At 37.1% G+C, this 21311-nt stretch overlaps 2 protein-coding genes across 9 annotated transcripts in view; both read right to left on the bottom strand.

Moving 5' to 3' along the window:
- Positions 1-2015: 2015 nt before the first annotated feature.
- On the bottom strand, positions 2016-17428 carry lim2.2 (lens intrinsic membrane protein 2.2). 8 transcript variants are annotated; one of them, XM_073936711.1, is made up of 6 exons: positions 17308-17428; positions 14204-14395; positions 11829-12023; positions 7750-7887; positions 3600-3734; positions 2016-2135 (listed from the first exon to the last, which is right to left on the bottom strand). In XM_073936711.1, the coding sequence occupies exons 3-6, from the start codon at positions 12004-12006 to the stop codon at positions 2065-2067; spliced, it is 522 nt and encodes a 173-aa protein (XP_073792812.1). In that variant the 5' UTR covers positions 12007-12023; positions 14204-14395; positions 17308-17428; the 3' UTR covers positions 2016-2064.
- Positions 17429-19563: 2135 nt separating this feature from the next.
- Positions 19564-21311, bottom strand: part of ftsj3 (FtsJ RNA 2'-O-methyltransferase 3) — a 29386-nt gene continuing 27638 nt past the window's right edge. The window contains exon 20 of the mRNA XM_073936288.1: positions 19564-19972. Within this exon, the coding sequence (XP_073792389.1) occupies positions 19899-19972 (74 nt within the window). The 3' untranslated portion in view covers positions 19564-19898. The remainder of the gene's footprint in view (positions 19973-21311) is intronic.

Here is a 21311-nt window from a genome sequence, read left to right as displayed (position 1 = left end):
GATGGATGGATGGATAGATGGACGGATGGATAGACAGATGGATAGATAGATGGAGAGACGGATGGATGGACGGATGAATAGACGGATAGATGGATAGATAGTAGGAGAGACGGATGGATGGATAGATAGATGGAGAGACAGATTGATGGATGGATGGATGGATGGATGGATGGATAGATAGACAGATAGATGGATAGATAGATGATGGACGGATAGATAGATAGATAGATAGATAGATAGATAGATAGATATATAGATAGATAGATAGATAGATAGATAGATAGATAGATAGATATATAGATAGATAGATAGATAGATAGATAGATATATAGATAGATAGATAGATAGATAGATAGATAGATATATAGATAGATAGATAGATAGATAGATAGATAGATAAGATAGATGGATGGATGGATGGACGAAGGGATGGATAGATAGATGGAGAGACGGATGGATGGAGGGATGGAGAGACAGATGGATAGATAGATGGAGAGACGGATGGATGGATGGATGGACGGACAGATGGATAGATAGTAGAAGAGACGGATGGATGGATAGATAGATGAAGAGACAGATTGATGGATGGATGGATGGCTGGATAGATGGACGGACGGATGAATAGACAGATAGATGGATAGATAGATGATGGACGGATGGATGGATAGACAGATAGATGGAGAGATGGATGGATGGACGGATGGATGGATGGATTGATGGATGGACGGATGGATAGACAGATAGATGGAGAGACAGATTGATGGACGGATGGATGGATAGACAGATAGATGGATAGATAGTAGGAGAGATGGATGGATGGATGGATGGACGGATGGATAGACAGATGGATAGATAGATGGAGAGACGGATGGATGGATGGATGGACGAACGGATGGATAGACGGATAGATGGATAGATAGTAGGAGAGACGGATGGATGGATATAGATGGAGAGACAGATGGATGGATGGATGGATGGATGGATAGATGGACGGACGGATGGATAGACAGATAGATGGATAGATAGATGATGGACGGATAGATAGATAGATAGATAGATAGATAGATAGATAGATAGATAGATAGATAGATAGATAGATAGATGGATGGATGGATGGATGGATGGATGGATGGATGGATGGATGGAGAGACGGATGAATAGACAGATAGATGGGTAGATAGATGATGGACGGAGGGATGGATAGACAGATAGATAGATAGATGGAGAGACAGATGGATGGATGGATGGATGGATGGATGGATGGATGGATGGATGGACGGAGGGATGGAGAGACAGATGGATATAAAAACTAACCTTAACTTAAATAATGTTAATGTTAACGCGGGCTTCCTTCTAGTGGTACGCGGAGGAATCAAATATGTTACATGTACATGCTACTGTGCATATATTTCAAAATGTATCAAAAATGATTTATATATGAATATGGCATATAATAATATTTATTATATTATTATATAGCCTATATTTCTGAGGTCCAGGCAACATTTCCAGGTGTTGTTCAGAGCTTTAGCTGCTTTACTGGGCTTACCACGCAACGTATTTCAATACTGCTCATTGTGGTGGTACTTGATGAAAAAAGTTTGAGAACCCCTGTGCTCGAGTATATTAAAAGTGTATTTGACAGTGGTATCCATTACAATAGTGTAGTGTAAGTTGAATGGCACCTGTAAATAAAAGTGTGATTTTAATTTGTAAAAATGTATATTTTTTATTATAATATATTTAGTTTGATAAAATTTACAAAAAAAAGTAAGAAAAAATTATTTTATTTAAAAATATGGTCGTTTAAATGATTTTACTGAATATTTGAGTTGGTCAAGTGTGAAAGTGCTGTCCTGAAACCCCTGGTTAATGACTAGTACCAGATGTAACAGTTCTGTAAACGTCATGTGTTTGTGTATTTGTCCAGTGATCGCCCTCTGCTGGACAGATGGTATTACAGACGATAACTCTAAGTGTTTGTATATATGTGTGTGTAATGAACAGTCTGACAGTGAGAGTCAGCAGTGTTTATTATTGTTGATCATGTGCATGTGAAGGATTTCAGCTGTCAGAAACACTCACAGGCGTCGCTTCAGAAACACTTCTCTGATACGCACAAACCTTCAGCACTCCTGAAACACACACACACACACACACACACAATATACACACCATCAAGACTGAGGAAACTCCTGAAACACACACATAATACACACAGATAAAACACGCCATCAAAAACACTGAGGAAAGTCCAGAAACAAACACACACAACAACATACACAGGTAAAACTACCAAAGAACAAACACACACACATTTTAAAAAATACAGAAACACAACATGCAAAGACAAAACTACTAAAACACACACACACACACACACACACACACACACACAGAAAAATAATAAAAAAAAATTAATAATAAAAAGTATTTAGTTTATTAAACTAGTTTATTAAATCTAGTTTAGATTTAATACAAATCATATACAACATAATTCATTATAAAGCTCACAAGAAATCAGTCCAAACCAGGGCAAAATAATGTAAAAAAACTACAATAAACACAACGATTAGTTTAATTAATCATCGCATTATTTTGCTTATATACAATTGAGGTTTGATGTGTGTAGACAGACAGTAGACGTGTGTTTATTCTATACCAGGGGTCGGCAACCCAAAATGTTGAAAGAGCCATATTGGACCAAAAAAAACAAAAAAACAAATATGTCTGGAGCGGCAAAAAATGTAAAGCCTTATATAAGCCTTATAATGAAGGAAACACATGCTGTATGTATCTATAGTAGTTATATTAGCCTACTATAAAAATGACTAAGTTGGCTACAAATACATAATGAGCCTTCATGATTAAATAGCCAGTGAAATCAGGTGGTTGGTGTTGATTTCGTTGTCATTTAAACACTTCAGCACAGACTCTTGTCTTTTAGTGTTATTAATTTGATCATTTCTTCTTGCGGCCCATCAGAGTTCACATACCTGCATAAAAGCGCATTGAATATCGGTCACATCACAGGCAATTGAGTATGCTGGCACTGAATTAATGTCCTTGGTTTGCTGATCGGTGATGTTACCTGCCATTTTAATATCCCTTTCCTTCACTGTCTTAGCAGAGAAAGGTATATCTTTATTTTTTTGTATTATCTTGGTTTTGTTTTTGAAGTCTGCAAATAGGTGTTTTAATATGCTGATGAATGACTCCTTCATGTAGTCACCATCTGTGAACGGTTTTCCATGCTTTATTTTCTCCCGGTTTGTTTACAACAGCCACCTGCCTGGCATCCCGCCCTGCTGATAGAAACGTGTGTCGCAGGCTATGACGCAAATCTTCGTTGACAGAAATGCTAAAATTAAATATTAATTCTACATACTTTTACAGCATTTGAAAACGTTAAAAATGTTTGTCCTCCTATAGAAATCATATTAAAACAAAAATATATACTAACCTTCCCCATCTTTTTGAACATTTTTGAAAAAGCTCCAGGGAGCCACAAGGGCAGCGCTAAAGAGCCACATGCGGCTCTAGAGCCGCAGGTTGCTGACCCCTGTTCTATATGAAGTGTGTGTTTTACGATGACTGACCTGCAGCGAGAGCCAGAATGACGGAAATCCAGCCCAGAATGAAGGACCAGGAGAAACGCCAGTCGATGTAGCGACGGCCGAAGTAGCTGATGGTCATTCCTGTGTAGATGGACAGCGCCAGCAGAGCCAGAAACCCTGAAACCCACACACACACAACCAACTCTCTGGAATACTTGATTCTGATTGGTCAATCATGGCATTCAGGCTCATCCAGATACTATGAATCATCATGACAATATATATATATATAGATATATATATATATATATATATATATATATATATATATATATATATATATATATAGTCTGGACTCATTCCACAGTTGCAATGTTGAGCGTGTTTATGTGGACATGTGTCCATGTAATTCAAAAGGGTTAAACTCATAATTAATTTTCAAATCTTGACACTGGTGTGCTTTGGGTCATAGTAAAAGTGTCTTCTACTGCAGTGGTTCTCAACTGGTTTGGCCATGGGACCCACATTTTTAGGAACTATGATATAATTTTAGGAATTATAATTCATTTGTATTTATTTGTCAACATACACAAGTAGTGACCGATAAATCAAAATGGATCAGATTACAGTAATATTACAGAGTAAAAACGTCAAATACTGTAAACAGTGGTTAGGGTAAGGGAAAGTTCAGTTACCATTAACTAAACTGAACTGTTAATAAAACATTAACACCTGATCCTGTTGAACAGAACAAACCAGCAAATGAAAGTAAAATGATTAAAGGGATCATAACCATTATTATAATAATCACCAGTTATTCGCTCATCTGCTGTTCTGTGGGCTTTCTTAGCCTTTGCTAAAAGGTGAGCTACACAGTACGATGCGCACTCAGTACTTGTTTTGAACGTGAAGATGTTCGGCACTTTTGTGATGCCCTCAGCTTTTGGAGTCGTCTTTGAAAATAGTCCACAGGTTTGTCCTTGCAACTGGGATGTTTGATTTCTAAATGTCGTTTCAATTCAGAAGGTTTCATGCTCTCTTGTGAGAGCAGCTCACTACATATGACACACTGAGGCTTTAAGCCTTTTTTGTCGTCAATATAAGTAAATCCACACTTTACATATTCAAGGTCGTACTTGCGCTTTGACATATTTGTTGCTATAATTAAATGAAATTTCACATGTCAAACGGTACGGTTGTCGCACACACATTTCAAAATAAAAGTCTGATATAGGCAAATTGAGTTAAAAATGTTACTTTTGTTGTTTTATATATATATATATATATATATAAATACTAGTGCTGTCAAAACTAGTGCATTAACTCATGCGATTAATTTGAAATATTTAACACGTTAAAAAAAATAAAGCATTTAGCGTAGTTGCAGTTTTTTTCTACTTCTTGTTGTGGTGGACATGTTAGACATTTTACATTTACATTTAGTCATTTAGCAGACGCTTTTATCCAAAGCGACTTACAAATGAGGACAAGGAAGCAATTTACACAACCAAGAGCAACAATGAATAAGTGCTATAGGCAAGTTTCAGGTCTGTAAAGTCTAAGAAGGGAAGTATTAGTAGTATTAGTATTTTTTTTTTTTTTGTACAGTTAGTGGTATATCCAGAGAGGCAATTGCAGATTAGGAAGTGAAGTGGAGACTAAATAGTTGAGTTTTTAGTCGTTTCTTGAAAGTAGCGAGTGACTCTGCTGTTCTGATGCAGTTAGAGAGTTCATTCCACCAACTGGGCAGATTGAGCGTGAGCGTTCGCGAAAGTGATTTCTTCCCTCTTTGGGATGGAACCACGAGGCGACGTTCATTCACAGAACGCAAGTTTCTGGAGGGCACATACATCTGCAGAAGCGAGAGCAGATAAGAAGGAGCAAGGCCAGAAGTCACTTTGTAGGCAAACATCAGAGCTTTGAATTTGATGCGAGCAGCAACTGGCAGCCAGTGCAAACGGACTAGCAGCGGAGTGACATGTGCTCTTTTAGGTTCATTGAGGACCACTCGTGCTGCTGCATTCTGGAGCAGTTGAAGAGGCTTGATAGAGTTAGTATAGTAGAGAGTTGCAGTAATCCAGTCTGGAGAGAACAAGAGCTTGAACAAGGAGTTGAGCTGCATGTTCAGATAAGAAGGGTCGGATCTTTCTGATGTTATAGAGTGCGAATCTGCACGATCGAGCAGTTCTTGAAATGTGGTCAGAGAAGTTTAGTTGGTCATCAATCATTACTCCAAGGCTTTTCACCATTTTGGATGCAGTAATGGTTGCCCCACCCATCTGGGTTGAAAAGTTATGGTGTAGAGTCGAGTTGGCAGAAACTACAAGCATTTCTGTTTTTGCGAGGTTAAGCTGAAGATGATGATCTTTCATCCAGTGTGAAATATCCAACAGGCAGGCTGAGATACGAGCTGGAACCGAGGGATCATCAGGATGAAAAGAGAGGTATAGCTGGGTATCATCAGCATAGCAGTGGTAGGAGAATCCATGTCTCTGGATAACTGGTCCTAGAGATGATGTGTAGATGGAGAAGAGAAGTGGCCCAAGAACAGAGCCTTGAGGTACCCCAATGTTTAGATGCTGTAGGCATGCAAAGAAATATGCAAAGAAAGAAACATGGATAAGGTCCATATTGCAAAGAAATATGGATAAGGTCAAGGAAGCATTTTTTGAAGGCAAGTTTGAGTATAAAACAATTAATGTCGCATCACCAGGCTCCAGAGCGATCAAACGTGTTGAATCTGAAGGAAGTCACTCTGGCGCATTGTGTGTGTCTGTCTGTGTGTGTGTGTGTGTGTCTGTGTAAGAGGTTAAGTGAGCGACGTATCTGAGTAGGGGCGCGTGCGCACGAGACGTACTTAAAGAGCGGTGTGGACTGTCTTAGCAACTGGATAAATGTAAAGGAGGACTGAGCAAAATTGTTTCTACTTTATAATGTATGTTCTCGACTCACAGCAATACAACTTTACAATGAGTACAACTGTTTGTATTCAATACTTTATTATTATTATAATTTTTCCTTTCTGTAATGCCTGTATTTTGGCATTTTTTTGCAGTCCACTTAGAATCCAACATGGAAATCAATGTTTTCTTTATTGACATTGACATTTTTGAAATTCAAATGTCATTAACATGCCTGTGTTTTAATTTCTGTAATAAATATGGCTGTCAAGCCAGGATCTTGATGGTTTATTTTGGGTTTGTTGTTTACATGAGGAAATCTGTTAAACACAAATACTAATAAACAATTATATTTTGAATTTAAATAGTTTTTGTCTTGTGTCTACATTAATTTAACATTTAAATAGTCAAAATTACAAGTTTCAGTCACTTGTGTTTACATTAAAAAAAGTGTGATTAATTAGTAATTTTTTTTAATAGATTGACAGCACTAATATATATATATATATATATGAATGTGTGTATATACACTACCTGACAAACATATTGTCGCCTATCCAAGTTTAAGAACCAACAAATAATAACTTGACTTCTAGCTGATCGTTTGGTATCAGGAGTGGCTTATATAAAAGGCAACGGCCTCTAAATGACGCTTATTTTACCAAAATAAAATATGATCATGCCTTGGTTATTAATGATTTCATTAGGACAGTAAGGTCTGACTCTGCTAAGACAAAAGTCTCATCACTGAACAGAAATAATGTCCAGTATAGAATTGATTAATCTTCAATAATGTTCATGTCTGGTGACTGGGCTGGCCAATCCTGGAGCAGCTTGACCTTTTTTGCTTTCAGGAGCTTTGAGGAGGAGCGCTATCCTGCTGGAGAATTGTCCCTCTCCTGTGGTTTGTAATGTAATGGGCAGCACAAATGTCTTGATACCTCAGGCTGTTGATGTTGCAGATCTCTCGCACGCCCCCATACTGAATGCAACCCCAAACCATGACTTTTCCTTTACCAAACTTGACTAATTTCTGTGAGAATATTGGCTCCATGTGGGTTCCAGTAGGTCTTCAGCAGTATTGGTGATGATTGGGATGCAGATCAACAGATGATTCATCAGAAAAATCCACCTTCTGACACTTTTCCAGATAAACAACTTTAAGTCAAGTTATTATTTGTTGCTCTTACAACTGGGCTCAACGACAAGACTTTTGTCAGGTAGTGTGTATATATAGATGCATGTGTGTGCGGGTGTGTGTAAGAGCATGTGCATATATGAGTATGTCTTACCGGACAGTAGCAGTGTGATTCCTCCAGTCTTCACTCTTCTGCTTCTGGCTCTTTTGGATGCTGTGAGCCCCAGCAGGACTCCAGCAAAGCAGCTCAGCACCGACAGCAGCATGAAGGCCCGGGTGGCATCCCAGAATGCTGCAAGGCACACAAACACACACATCATCTTCACTAGCACCCAAACTTACACTCCCTAGGACCAGATTTTTATTATGTCCAGATACAGAAAATCATGAGTGGTTTTATGTGCTAGTTCCACAAGATGGCGCCGGTGAGCTTTCAAGATAAAAGTGTTTGCACGTTTATTTCCGGTTGTATAGACCTTTTTCATGGCTGCTGCATGGAGGGCGCCATAGCGACCAGCGTCTTCCGGTGGAATGCTAAAAACTTCCGTTTACAGCGTGTACAACTGGTAATTTGCGCTCCGAAAATGGGTTTCAAATAACGTTTTTAATGGATAACAGAGTGTTTTTGTGACGCACAACTTAGAAATGTATCTGTTAAAGCCGTTATAATCTGTCACATGTGGTTCAAGCGCGTCAGAAATACGAGAAAAGCATTCTCCTAGTTCACGTGTCTGCCGTCAGAAATACACGCGCACACACACACAGAGAGAGAGAGAGAGCAAACCAGAGTACTGGCATGAAACTTAACAGGTATGAAAGTCGTCCAATTTACAAAAATGAGCAATAAAAGTCTGTTATTGATCCTCTGCTGCTGATTTGCTGTTCATTCTAATCGCGAGTCGTTTGTGTTTTATTTCGTGTGTTGTTTTCCCCACGGTTTGTGTTTTTCTGTCATTTCGAAATGACGCTAGCCTATATTTTCACTTTGTCACAGTTATTAAATCAGTGTGTCAGTGGCGCAGTACAGGCTACGTGTGTGTGTCAAACATTTTGCTGAACTACATGTGTTTGGGCTGGTTATATATTTGAAATAAAGAGAAAATGTTGACTTTAGCGATGACGAGGCTTCATTTAAACTGCAGAAGATGCCGTCTGACAACGAGGGGAAAACGCCTCACAGCAGCTGTCTTCCATCCTATTAGATCACATTTCTTTAAATTTCAGTCCAGGAGATGCTGCTGATGGACAACAGTATTAGTATTAGTTCAATGAGGATAAAATAGATTAAAACTATCGTTTCAAAGCTGTCCAAATGTGACTGTTTACACGCATCAGCTGCCGACCGGAAGTTCTTCGCATTCTCCTTGCGCATACACGCAAAGCATAATGGGTAGTTTTGCGTTCCAAGAAAAAGGTCTATAGATCTATGAAGGAAGAGGTGAAGATTTCCCACTTTCCCACAATTTAGTTTTTTTATTTATTGTTTTAAGCATGCTCATTTTTGGTAACAAAAATGGGAAATCATCACCTCTTCCTTCATAGTTCTATACAACTGGAAATAAACGCTCACACACTTGCGTCTCGGAAGCTCACCGGCGCCATCTTGTGCAACTAGCCAATATTGTATCATTTTGTAGTATTTAGTTTCCGCTTAATAATAACCTTCATTTCAGAACTGCATATTTACTTGTGTTATCTTTGACTAATACTTTAATCTGTTCGATGATTTGAAACATCAAAGTGTGACAAACATGCAAAAAAAGTAAACAGTAAGGGGCAAACAATTGTTCACACCACTGTATATATCTCACTAGCGTAGCCAGATAAAAGCATGCATGTGCCTCAGAAAAACTAGATGTGCCACATCTATTTTTTGTGAAAACAAAATAAATAAATCAACTAAATCACAATAAATTAATTAAATATAGGGCTGCAACTAACGATTATTTTATTAATAAATTAATCTGTCGATTATTTTTTCGATTAATCAGATTTTTAAAAGCATAGCATTCATTTCCAACCGTTTATTCAAAAACGCTCATCCCTGAACTGTTATAATAATGATAATAATAATTACAATAAAATAATAGTAGAAATAAAAAACGAAGTAGTTTTGTCATGTTTTCACCCCAAATATCTAATTATTTTTACATCAAGATACACACTAGACCACAGGTGTCAAACTCAGTTCCTGGAGGGCCGCAGCTCTGCACAGTTTAGTTCCAACCCTAATTAAACACACCTGATCAAACTAATAGAGTCCTTCAGGCTTGTTTGAAACCTACAGGTAAGTGTGTTGGAGCAGGGTTGGAACTAAACTGTGCAGGGCTTCGGCCCTCCAGGAATTGAGTTTGACACCCCTGCACTAGACACATGAAATAGCAGAAGATATTATGTCTTGTTTTCTGAAAAAAAAAAAACACCTCAAAATTAAGTGATTGTTTGCTTAAAACAAGTTAAATTATTTGTGAATTGGAAAATAGAGAGAAAGAAAAATAATCTTAATGAGATATAATCTCAAACAGAAGTTTCAGCAGTTCACATAAACGTGTAAGTGATCGTGATCTATAACGTGAGATGGTCGTCTCCATGTTTACTTGGGGCCGCTGCCTCATTTATAAAAAGCAGAACACGCAGGATTCAGCATGTAAATTCACCAGTTACTCCTCAAATACATGCAAGTAAGTGGCTGGAGAACTTGGAGAAGAGTAGATTCAACATTACAGTTACTTTCACTGTGTGTAATGTGTATCTGATATGAATATAACCGTCGGCAAAATATGTGAATGGATTTTTAGACTTTCTTGTGTGTTTTACAAACTCTAAATGTTTTGTTTTATTTGTACTTGTGTTTATTTACATGTCTAAAACATAAACTAAGCATTAGGCGGATAAAACGCTGCATAATTGTGATAATATGACACGTCTCTCAGCGGAGTTAAATTGGTTTTGTTTTCGAAAAAAAAAACGAAAAAGAAGCACTTTTCCGACGGTCCCTTACTGAGAGCTCTGCTCAGCGCCAGTTTGATTTACTCAGGTGCCGCTCTAAAGGTGAACGAGCTAACGCTAACTTGTCATGCTTGTCAAGCTGGATAACGAGTAAAACATCAGTACCAGAGACTTTATGGTCCTCACTTCCAAACAGAACAAAAGGTGGACCCTGCTGTTGAACTCCCTTCCTCCTCATCCCTGTCTATAGCTGCGTCCCAAATCGCAAACTTATGCACTATTCTACGCCATTTTGTAGTATGAGCAGTGTGTTCACACTGAAAACTCTAAAAATAATGAGTGCACTTTAATTACCCGGATGATGCACTCATTCAGCTGGTAAAATAAAGTGTGGAATGATGGACACTTCACGCACTCAACGACCGCAGGTTTGCTTACGTAGCGGAAGGGGCGGAGCTATCGGGCGCACATGTTGGATAACTTTATTTATTTTGAATGGTGAAAGCAAAATTCCCCTATGGGAGTGATTATAGCGTCTCCCGATGGTGAATGCGGTTACACTCACGGCAGGTATTATTTGATTATTCGGTCGTTTATTTCACTGATTTGGCAACCGTCAAACGTCATCAGAGAAACGGTTTGAATTTCCGTTTAGTAAAAAAACATTAGTGTGCCATTTGGGACGACACTATATACATATACTATCCTGTTGAGTGTGTAAGTGCATAAGTACATAGTGCATAGTGTATTTGGGACGCAGCTTATGAGGTGCTGTACTATCAGTGTATCTGTACGCGAGAGAGACCGTGTTCACTCCGCTCCATGCTGAACCGAAGTGTTTTTTATTAATAAAATGCGCGACACAACGAATCGATTCTGAAATTCCTTGCTAACGCTTTTAGTAATCAATTTTTATCGATTCAATCGATTCGTTGTTGCAGCCCTAATTAAACACATGTTATCATGGAAATCTGTTCAAATATGGCATGGATAAATCACAATATAAATATAGAAGCGAGAGTAAAATGTTGACTTATAATGTTAAGCATCTGATAATAGTACTTTAAAATGTCATATTAAATGTATAATATTGTCATGAAGCAATGACAATCACTGTCCTTGTTTCATTTTAGTTATTTAATTAACAAATGCTGTAATTTGTTGTGAATCAAACTCATTAACACAATCATGTTAAATCCAGAGAAACAGATTCTGCAGGTCTCTCCGTTTTACCATAGCTGTATTGAATGTAAATGAGCTGAGTGTGTGTGTGTGTGTTCTCACCGACGGTCAGCGTGTGAGCGTGGCACCTGCGATTGATGCAAAACCTCCAGAGCCCCTGATTGGCTGCGTTCCCTGAGTAGCGATACTGCATCCAATAGTCTGTGGAGGTGGAGATGATGAGGAGCACGAGGGCCGCCACACCACACAGTGAGGCCCCGCGTACCAGAGTGAAGACCATCAATCAGACACGGCGTCCTAAAAACACACACACAAAAACATAGTGAGGCCCTGCCCGCCAGTGGCAACTGCATAGCAACAAGTCGACCAATCAGAACACTTTAGTGAAAACATAACAATGAGCCGAACCCAATCAGAACAATTTAGTAACTGCAAAACCCAACAACCAATCAAAATACTTTAGCAGCTGCATAACAACCCAACAACCAATCAGAACACTTTAGTGACTGCATAACAATGAGCCAACAACCAATCAGAACACTTTAGTGACTGCATAACAATGAGCCAACAACCAATCAGAACACTTTATTAACTGCATAATAATGAGCCAACAACCAATTAGAACACTTTATTAACTGCATAATAATGAGCCAACAACCAATTAGAACACTTCAGTAACCTCATAACGAGTCAATAACCAATCAGAACACTTCAGTCACCTCATAACGGGTCAATAATCAATCAGAACACTTCAGTAACCTCATAACGAGTCAATAACCAATCAGAACACTTCAGTAAACTCATAACGAGTCAATAACCAATCAGAACTCTTCAGTAAACTCATAACGAGTCAATAACCAATCAGAACACTCCAGTAACCTCATAAGGAGTCAACAACCAATCAGAACACTTCAGTAACCAAATAAAAAGAGTCAACAACCAATCAGAACACTTCAGTAACCGCATAACAAGTCAACAACCAATCAGAATGTTTCAGTAACCACACAACAAATCAACAACCAATCAGAACACTTTAGTAACCGCATAATGAGCCAACAACCAATCAAAACATTTTAGTTACCACATAGCAGAGCTAACATCCAATCAGAACACTTTAGAAACAACATAGCATTAAGTCAACAACCAATCAGAACACTTCAGTAACCCCATAACGAGTCAATAACCAATCAGAACACTTCAGTAACCTCATAACGAGTCAATAACCAATCAGAACACTTCAATAACCTCATAAGGAGTCAACAAACAATCAGAACACTTTAGTAACCGCATAACGAGTCAATAACCAATCAGAACACTTTAGTAACCGCATAACGAGTCAATAACCGATCAGAACATTTCCGTAACCGCATAAGAGTCAACAACCAATCAGAACACGTCGGTAACCGCATAACGAGTCAACAACCAATCAGAACACTTTAGTAACCGCATAACAAGTCAACAACCAATCAGAATGCTTCAGTAACCACACAACAAATCAACAACCAATCAGAACACTTTAGTAACCGCATAATGAGCCAACAACCAATCAAAACATTTTAGTTACCACATAGCAGAGCTAACATCCAATCAGAACACTTTAGAAACAACATAGCATCAAGTCAACAACCAATCAGAACACTTCAGTAACCCCATAACGAGTCAATAACCAATCAGAACACTTCAGTAACCTCATAACGAGTCAATAACCAATCAGAACACTCCAGTAACCTCATAAGGAGTCAACAAACAATCAGAACACTTTAGTAACCGCATAACGAGTCAATAACCAATCAGAACATTTCAGTAACCGCATAAGAGTCAACAACCAATCAGAACACTTCAGTAACCGCATAACGAGTCAACAACCAATCAGAACACTTCGGTAACCGCATAACGAGTCAACAACCAATCAGAACACTTTAGTAACCGCATAACAAGTCAACAACCAATCAGAATGCTTCAGTAACCACACAACAAATCAACAACCAATCAGAACACTTTAGTAACCGCATAATGAGCCAACAACCAATCAAAACATTTTAGTTACCACATAGCAGAGCTAACATCCAATCAGAACACTTTAGAAACAACATAGCATCAAGTCAACAACCAATCAGAACACTTCAGTAACCCCATAACGAGTAAGCAACTAATCAGAACACTTTAGTAACCCCATAACGAGTCAATAGCCAATCAGAACACTTCAATAACCGCATAACGAGTCAATAACCAATCAGAACACTTTAGTAATCACATAACTAGTCAACAACCAATCAGAACACTTTAGTAATCACATAACTAGTCAACAACCAATCAGAACACTTTAGTAATCACATAACTAGTCAACAACCAATCAGAACACTTTAGTAATATCATAACTAGTCAACAATCAATCAGAACACTTTAGTAATATCATAACTAGTCAACAACCAATCAGAACACTTTAGTAAACACCAATTAACAACCAATTAATTTACCAATAACTGTTGCAAAACTCCCATCAAACTGAGGTAGAACTCAACAATTCTGTCCCTCTATATTAAAGTTACTGTACTCTGTACTGTACTTGTGGCCTGAGTTGTGCAGTGAGAGCAGCTCTGGCCGTGTTCCTCCGGCTGAACAATAGTGCTGCTGTGAATCAGCATTTGGCTCCATCAGTCCTGCTTCATCTGTTTATAACATGATCATCATCAGAGCGTCTGAAAGACAATCGTCTGCGCAGCACTAACTGAATCAGCACATTACACAGCCCAGCTCAACCATCACAAACACACACACACTGACACATAAACACACACATACACTGACACATAAACACACACACACACACAAATACAGAAACACTGAAACAAACGTACAAATACAGAAACACACACATAAACACACACACACACACATACACACACACGCGCATACACTGACACATAAACACACACACACACACAAATACAGAAACACTGAAACAAACGCACAAATACAGAAACACACACACACACACACATACACATACACACACATACACACACACGCATACACTGACACATAAACACACAAACACTGAAACAAACGCACAAATACAGAAACACACACACACACACACACACATAAACACACACATACACTGACACATAAACACACACACACACACAAATACAGAAACACTGACACAAACGCACAAATACAGAAACACAAACACACACAGACACATAAACACACACACACTGACACAAACACACACATACACTGACACATAAACACACACACACACAAATCCAGAAACACTGACACAAACGCACAAATACAGAAACACAAACACACACATAAACACACACACACTGACACATAAACACACACACACACACACACAAATACAGAAACACTGACGCAAACGCACAAATACAGAAACACACACACACACACTGACACATAAACACACACACACAAATACAGAAACACTGACGCAAACGCACAAATACAGAAACGCACACACACACAGACACATAAACATACACACACACTGACACATAAACACACACATACACTGACACATAAACACATAGTGACACATAAACACAAACACACAAATACAGAAACACTGACACAAACGCACAAATACAGAAACACACACACTGACACATAAACACACACACACACACTGACAAAAAAACACAAATACAGAAACCCTGACACAAACGCACGAATACAAACACAAACACACACACACTCAAACACAGAGAACACACAGTCACTGGCACACAAATACACAAACGCACACTTATTGACACACAAATACACATTCACTGACACACTAATAACACATACAAAAATAAACAAACACATTTACACACACACACTCACTGACACAAATACAGAAATAAACACAGTCACTGGCACAAAAATACACGAACGCACACTTACTGACACAAATACACACTCACTGACACACTATTAACACACACATAAACTCAAACACAATTACACACACACACACACACTCACTGCCAGTCAAACTAACACACACACGCACACAAATACACCTACACAGAGACACAAAACACATAAATACACACATTTGACACAAACACACAGAAACACACAAGTTCATACACTGCCTCCAAACACACACACACAGCTGGTCAAGCACATAAATACAAGAACTTGGTCAAAGACACAAGCTCAGACACTAATATACTCTCTCTCACACACACATACACACAAATAGACACACAAATACACATACTTGGTCAAACACACAAACTCAAACACAAACACACACTATCTCTCTCTTACACACACACACACACACACACAAATAGACACACAAATACACATACTTGGTCAAACACACAAACTCATACACACACACAAATAGACACATAAATACACATACTTGGTCAAACACACAAACTCAAACACAAACACACACTATCTCTCTCACACACACATACACAAATAGACACATAAATACACATACTTGGTCAAACACACAAACTCAAACACAAACACACACTATCTCTCTCACACACACATACACACAAATAGACACACAAATACACATACTTGGTCAAACACACAAACTCAGACACAAACACACACTATCTCTTACACAAACACACACACAAATAGACACATAAATACACATACTTGGGAAAACACACAAACTCAGACACAAATACACACTATCTCTCTCTCTCACACACATACACAAATAGACACATAAATACACATACTTGGTCAAACACACAAACTCAAACACAAACACACACTATCTCTCTCACACACACATACACACAAATAGACACACAAATACACATACTTGGTCAAACACACAAACTCAGACACAAACACACACTATCTCTCACACAAACACACACACAAATAGACACATAAATACACATACTTGGGAAAACACACAAACTCAGACACAAATACACACTATCTCTCTCTCTCACACACACACAAATAGACACATAAATACACATACTTGGGAAAACAAACAAAATCAGACACAAATACACACTATCTCTCTCACACACACACAAATAGACACATAAATACACATACTTGGAAAAACACACAAACTCAGACACAAATACACACTCTTTCTCACACAAATACACACACAAATAGACACATAAATACACATACTTGGGGAAAACACACAAACTCAGACACAAATACACACTATCTCTCTCACACACACACAAATAGACACATAAATACACATACTTGGTCGAATACACAAACTCAGACACAAAAACACACACACACTCTCTCTCACACACAGACACACACACACACAGACACACACAAACACACACAGAAATAGACACATAAATACATATACTTGGTCAAACACACAAACTCAAACATACACAAATACACACACACATTGTCAGTCTCTCACAAACTCAGATACTCACTGACTGACACACACACTCATTAATACACACAGATGTCTCATTCAGGGGCTGAAGAATTGCGCTATTCATCACAAAACCTGCCATAACCACACAGAAAACAACCCGGCGTTTGTCTGCAGCAACAAAACAACCTAAAGACAACAAACATGTCAATTCACCTCGAGAAAGTCAAACACAAACGCACAACATCCAATAAAAGTGTGAAGAAAGTGTGTGTGAGCAGTTAGCATCACATGAACACGCACCTCTCTAACGGTCACAGTTTCCCGCGAAGATTGCGCTCCGTGCGCGCGCGCCGAGAGTTTTTAAGGCCAGTGCGCGCGGCCGCCATTGTTCCGGCCACAATAGCGCGAAAGATCCAGTCTGCCATGTGAGATGTGAGGTAATCCGCATTTTCCCCGCATCTGTGCCGCCGTTCATTCAATCTCTCCCGTCTCCTGCGTCACGGGCCCCGCGCGTGGGACTTCATAACGAGCGCGCGCCCTCGGGGGACGTGAACGCGCATCGGGGGGATTCACAAGAGGTCTGAAGGAGCTACAAACATCTCAACAGCACACAAAGGGGACATTTGGCGTTTCAGAAAGTTACTTTATGAACAATGGGCACAGTAAATGTTCTTCAGACACCAATGTACTTCCGGTGAAAGGTTGTTTTTAATTTTATAATGTTCCTACAGCATCGATGTTGTAATGTAATTAAAATACCATCAGATAAATAAACAAACATTTGTTAGTTAGTTTAAGCATAAAACAATATGAAAGACTGTTCAAACTCAAGTGTCAGTAGCAGCGGGCGAGCATAGAAACTCCACTTAAAATACTGTTGTAAAATAAATGTCCATATTTTAAATACATAAGGAATAATGCTCTTGTGCACACTGAGACCCACTTTACATCATATATCATTCAGGGTGTGAAGATCACTGCTTTTTAAAGCAATCAGATCTTAAACGTAGCGATTTTTTAATACCGTAAAAGTTCACAGGAAGTGCTAGAGCTGGATGACTGAAAAGTAAAAGTCCCTTAGTGTTCAAATAGGCTGCGTCCGAAACCGCATACTTCCATACTATATAGTATGCTAAAATCAGTATGCGAGCCGAGTAGTATGTCCGAATTCATAGAATTCGAAAATCAGTAGGCGAGAAATACCCGGATGACTTACTAACTACTGAGTAGTAGGCGGTTTCGGACGCAGCCAAAGTGTCTTATAGGGTATATGCTGAGCTAATGTTGTTCCCATACTGATAAACTTCCAGTGACTTCCTTTTTTTCATTTTATACGGTTCCTTTTACAGCATTGATGTTGTAATGTAATTCAAATACAATCAGTTAAACAGACTTTGGCATTCATTAAGTTGCTCAAGCGTGAAACGAGACAAAAAGCCGGATACACGCACCCGCCCGTCAGAATCGGCAGGTTAGCGCAGAAGCTCCATTGAATATACTGGGGTAAAATAAATGCTCATTTTATAAAGACATGGCGGGGGAGAAATGTAATTTAATGCAGTGCTTCTTGTAAAATCTGAGACCCACTGTATATCAGATATCACTCAGCCAGTGGAGATCGCTGATTTTTAAAGAAAACAGAGCTTAAACGTGCCGATTTTGCAATGGGATACAGTTTACTGGAAGCGCTTAAGCCAGATTACCGGCAAATTAAAGGTCCTATTAGCAATACTTCGGCATATAACTCATTGAAAACATACTTAATTTTAATAGTTAATTCAGTGCTTGCCACACAACACAAATGATTAATTTAGTAACTTTTGGGAGAAAAGAATGATTTTGTATATTATTGTTTGTCAACTGTAACAGACAATTTGGTGATGTGTAGAAATGATTAATCACTCAATCAAGAAAATTAACCAAGATGGCATTTCACCTGAGGATATGCATGTGTAAGAGAGACACAAACACAAGCTTTTAATCTCACACACACACGAACACCAATTCTGTCAACATCGTTAGCCTAAACGACAATTTTACAACTTTTTAGCCAAAAGGTCCACTTGCTAGCATAAATGCTAAGATCACATTTCACTATTGCATAAACGTCAAATTTGTTTGCATTTGAATGCATTTTCACAATCATGAAATTCAGATTTTGAATTTGTAATTCAAATGTTTTGAGAACCCATTTACGAAATATATTGTAGGGCAAACCAATCGTATTATGAAAAAAAGAACGATTTTTTTGTGATTTTTGGTTAACCAAATGATGCATGCTTTATTTAAATATTAAGAATTTTTTAATAATTGTAGCAAATTAAATATATGATCAATTCAATTGCTAAATATTTGTTTTAAAAACAAATATGCATTTTAATATTAATGATCAACATAGGATAAATAAATCCTATAGGAAATATTAAATAAACTTTAAAAATTAACTGGGGGTGAAAACACTCAAATGTACCAAGAGAAAATTGGCATTTATTTAAAAATCTCACCGAGCAGATTCTTCCACATACATTATGCCATCATGACTCTAGAAACATCATTAGCATACACCCATTAGCATAACATCATCGTCATCATATACCACAAAATATATGAAAAAAAGGCAGGAAAACATCAGATGTGTTCGAGATCCGTCTGTTTGAGGGTTCAGGCCTTGTTTATAATCACGTGTCGAAGTCTGAACAGGGCAGACTGTAATGATGAGCAGATTAGCAAACAGCGCTAATGCTCCAGGCAACTCGACACAGCTAAAGGATTCAGTCTGAATATGAGGCCACAATCACAGTTCATCACTTCTTATTGGGACGGCCTTTTCCTGCCTTCATGCCCCGCCCTCCTTTAGGACCACGCCCACCTTTCATGCCTAAGAAAGCATACAAAGCATAATATAAATAACAAATATTATAATAATTATTGCTAATTTAAACTATATATATATATATATATATATATATATATATATATATATATATATATATATATATATATATATATATATTCCTTTAAAAATAAATAATAAAATAATTTAATTGAAATAATAATAATAAAAAATATTATTATAATAGATGTACATATTGATAACGCAATATTTAAGCTAAAATAATAATAGCTTTAGACATTAAATACCAAAAAAGTTTGCATAATGAAAATATTACAAAATGCATCATTATATTTGTTTACTACATAAATAATGTTTATATTTTAACGATTTAATACTTCAAGACTGTAATACTTTTTAAAAGTAATATAATTGGTAATGATTTTAACAATAAGCAATAACGATAAATTGAAAACCACATTTGGAATTTAATAGTAATTTTATATATAAAAATATCAACGAGCAACCTAACCGTTTTAAAATTATAATAAAATTACATAGTGGTTAAATAAAATAATACATTAATCATATTTCATTATTAAAGTTTTTACAATTCTTACAATGAAACACATTTACTTGTAAATGTAAACCCTTTTAAATGTAGAACACTTTAATGCTTTGTTAATAAATAATGTTATTGTTAATAAAAATGAATGTTTCAAAAAATAAAACAATAATTATTAGTGAAGGGCAAAAATTGTGATTAATCACATTCAAAATAATAACAAATAAAAAACGTATCACATATACGTGTTATACACAAACATGCATAAAAACAAAAAATTTTTGTTACATAGATATTTAAATATATATAAATATTTTGCATCCTATAAACATATAGGATATATATCATGTATATATATATATATATATATATATATATATATATATATATATATATATATATATATATATATATACATATATATACACACACACACATATGTAAATATTAACATAAACATTTTCTCAAATATATGCATGCATGTGAATTTGTATATATTATACATAAATATACATAGTACACACTTAAATTGTCAAAATTAATCATGATTAATTTGTGCCCGGCACTAATAATACATTTTAAAAGTAATATAATCAGTAATATTAGTAACAATAACAATTAATTGCAAGTTACATGTGGAAATTACTAGTGTTTTTAGATATAAATGGCAATAGGAAATATAATAGTTTAGGAATTATAATAACATTACATAGTAAATAAATAAAAACAATAAATTAGTCATATTTTATTATTTAAATTATAGCAATTATTATTATTATACACAATCATTTCTGGAATGTGTAAATGTAAGCCCTTTAG

The sequence above is a fragment of the Danio rerio genome, chromosome 22, assembly GCF_049306965.1.
Source record: "Danio rerio strain Tuebingen ecotype United States chromosome 22, GRCz12tu, whole genome shotgun sequence".
Classification (NCBI taxonomy): Eukaryota; Metazoa; Chordata; class Actinopteri; order Cypriniformes; family Danionidae; genus Danio; species Danio rerio.
This window is presented reverse-complemented; position numbering and strand designations above follow the sequence as displayed.

Coding starts and splice junctions, on each gene's coding strand:
- lim2.2 (XM_073936705.1), bottom strand. CDS start 14,381: ATGGAGCCAAATGCTGATTCACAGCAGCACTATTGTTCAGCCGGAGGA. Junction 12,024..14,292: donor CTGCACAACTCAGGCCACAA/GTACAGTACAGA, acceptor GTGTGTTTTTAG/GACGCCGTGTCTGATTGATG. Junction 7,888..11,828: donor CGCTCACACGCTGACCGTCG/GTGAGAACACAC, acceptor TGTGCCTTGCAG/CATTCTGGGATGCCACCCGG.